The 1,253-nt window shown below is 51.1% G+C and overlaps 1 protein-coding gene across 1 annotated transcript in view; it reads left to right on the forward strand.

Annotated features, from left to right (window-relative positions):
- The first annotated feature begins 592 nt into the window (after positions 1-592).
- The window catches only part of DPRX (divergent-paired related homeobox), an 8,151-nt gene continuing 7,490 nt past the window's right edge, over positions 593-1,253 (forward strand). The window contains exon 1 of the mRNA XM_008063887.1: positions 593-620. Within this exon, the coding sequence (XP_008062078.1) occupies positions 593-620 (28 nt within the window). The remainder of the gene's footprint in view (positions 621-1,253) is intronic.

Below are 1,253 nucleotides of genomic sequence, written 5' to 3' on the forward strand. Positions count from 1 at the left end.
CGCGGGATTACAGGCTGAGCCACCGAGCCCGGCTTTTTTTTTTTTTTAGTAGGAGTCTCCCTCTGTGGCTCAGGCAGGGGTGCATTGGCATGCTCACAGCCACCGCAGCCTCGACCTGCTAGGCTCAGTTGATCCTCCTGCCTCAGCCTCCCAAGTAGCTGGGACTACAGACATGCACCATCACACCCAGCTAATTTTTTGATTTATCATAGAGACGTGTCATCACCTTGTTGCCTAGGCTGGTCTTGAACCCCTGAACTCAGGTGATCCTCTCGCCTCGGCCTCTCAAGGTGCTAGGATTGCAGACTTGAGCCACTCCACCCAGTCTCAAGATTCTCCATTTAACAAGTTCCCAGAGGTGCCAGTGAGGCTGCTTTGTGAGCTCACTTTGAGTAGAGATTCTCGGCTCTATCAATATTAGATAAATGACAGAAACAGGAGAAATCCAGGGATCAGATTGGAGGATGAGGAAGAAACATGTAGAGGGGATGGGAGGCGGGTGGGGCTATGGAGGGATCTATTTAAGCCCAGGTGTGATCTCCACCAGTTCTCATCCCTGGACCTGAACCCATGAGCACATCTGGATTAGGCAATGTCAGGCTCAGAGGACCTTCCCGGAGGTAAGTCGGAGGGGTGAGATGGAAGCAAAGGCATCTGAGGAGGCTAAGGACAGCAGACTCTGGGTTTCAGGAAGAGACTAGGTGACTGAAGCCCAGGTTTCATCCACACAGGAGGTGGAGACTGCATAGGCGCTGTCATCTGACAGCAAACCCAAAGGCAGAAACTCCCTTCTGCCTTGGAATTTCAAGTACTCCATCTTGTTATGATGTCATAATTCCTCTGATCTCTGCATGGTTACGGACAAAGGAAACTCATAGGTCCGGGGCCAGGACTCACACCTGTCATACAGGCACTTAGGGAGGCTGAGGCAGAAAGAATTCTTGAGCCCAGGAGTTCGAGACCAACCTGGGCAACATAGCAAAACCCTCATCTCTCTAAAGAGTAATAATTTTTTAAGTGGGGACTCGGATTCCTATTCGGATGATGAAATCATAGACTACAGACTTGGCCGGGCTCAGTGGCTCAGCCTGTAATCCCAGTGCTTTGGAAGTCCGAGGTGAGTGAATTGCCTGAACCTGCAGGTTCGAGACCCACCCAGGCAACTTGGCGAGACCTCATCTCTACAATAAATCAAAATTAGCCGGGCATGGTAGCGTGCCTGTAGTTCCAGCTACTTAGAAGGCTGAGGCGGA

Source organism: Carlito syrichta, unplaced genomic scaffold, assembly GCF_000164805.1.
Source record: "Carlito syrichta isolate Samal-C Ts95f unplaced genomic scaffold, Tarsius_syrichta-2.0.1 Scaffold307121, whole genome shotgun sequence".
NCBI classification, from domain to species: domain Eukaryota; kingdom Metazoa; phylum Chordata; class Mammalia; order Primates; family Tarsiidae; genus Carlito; species Carlito syrichta.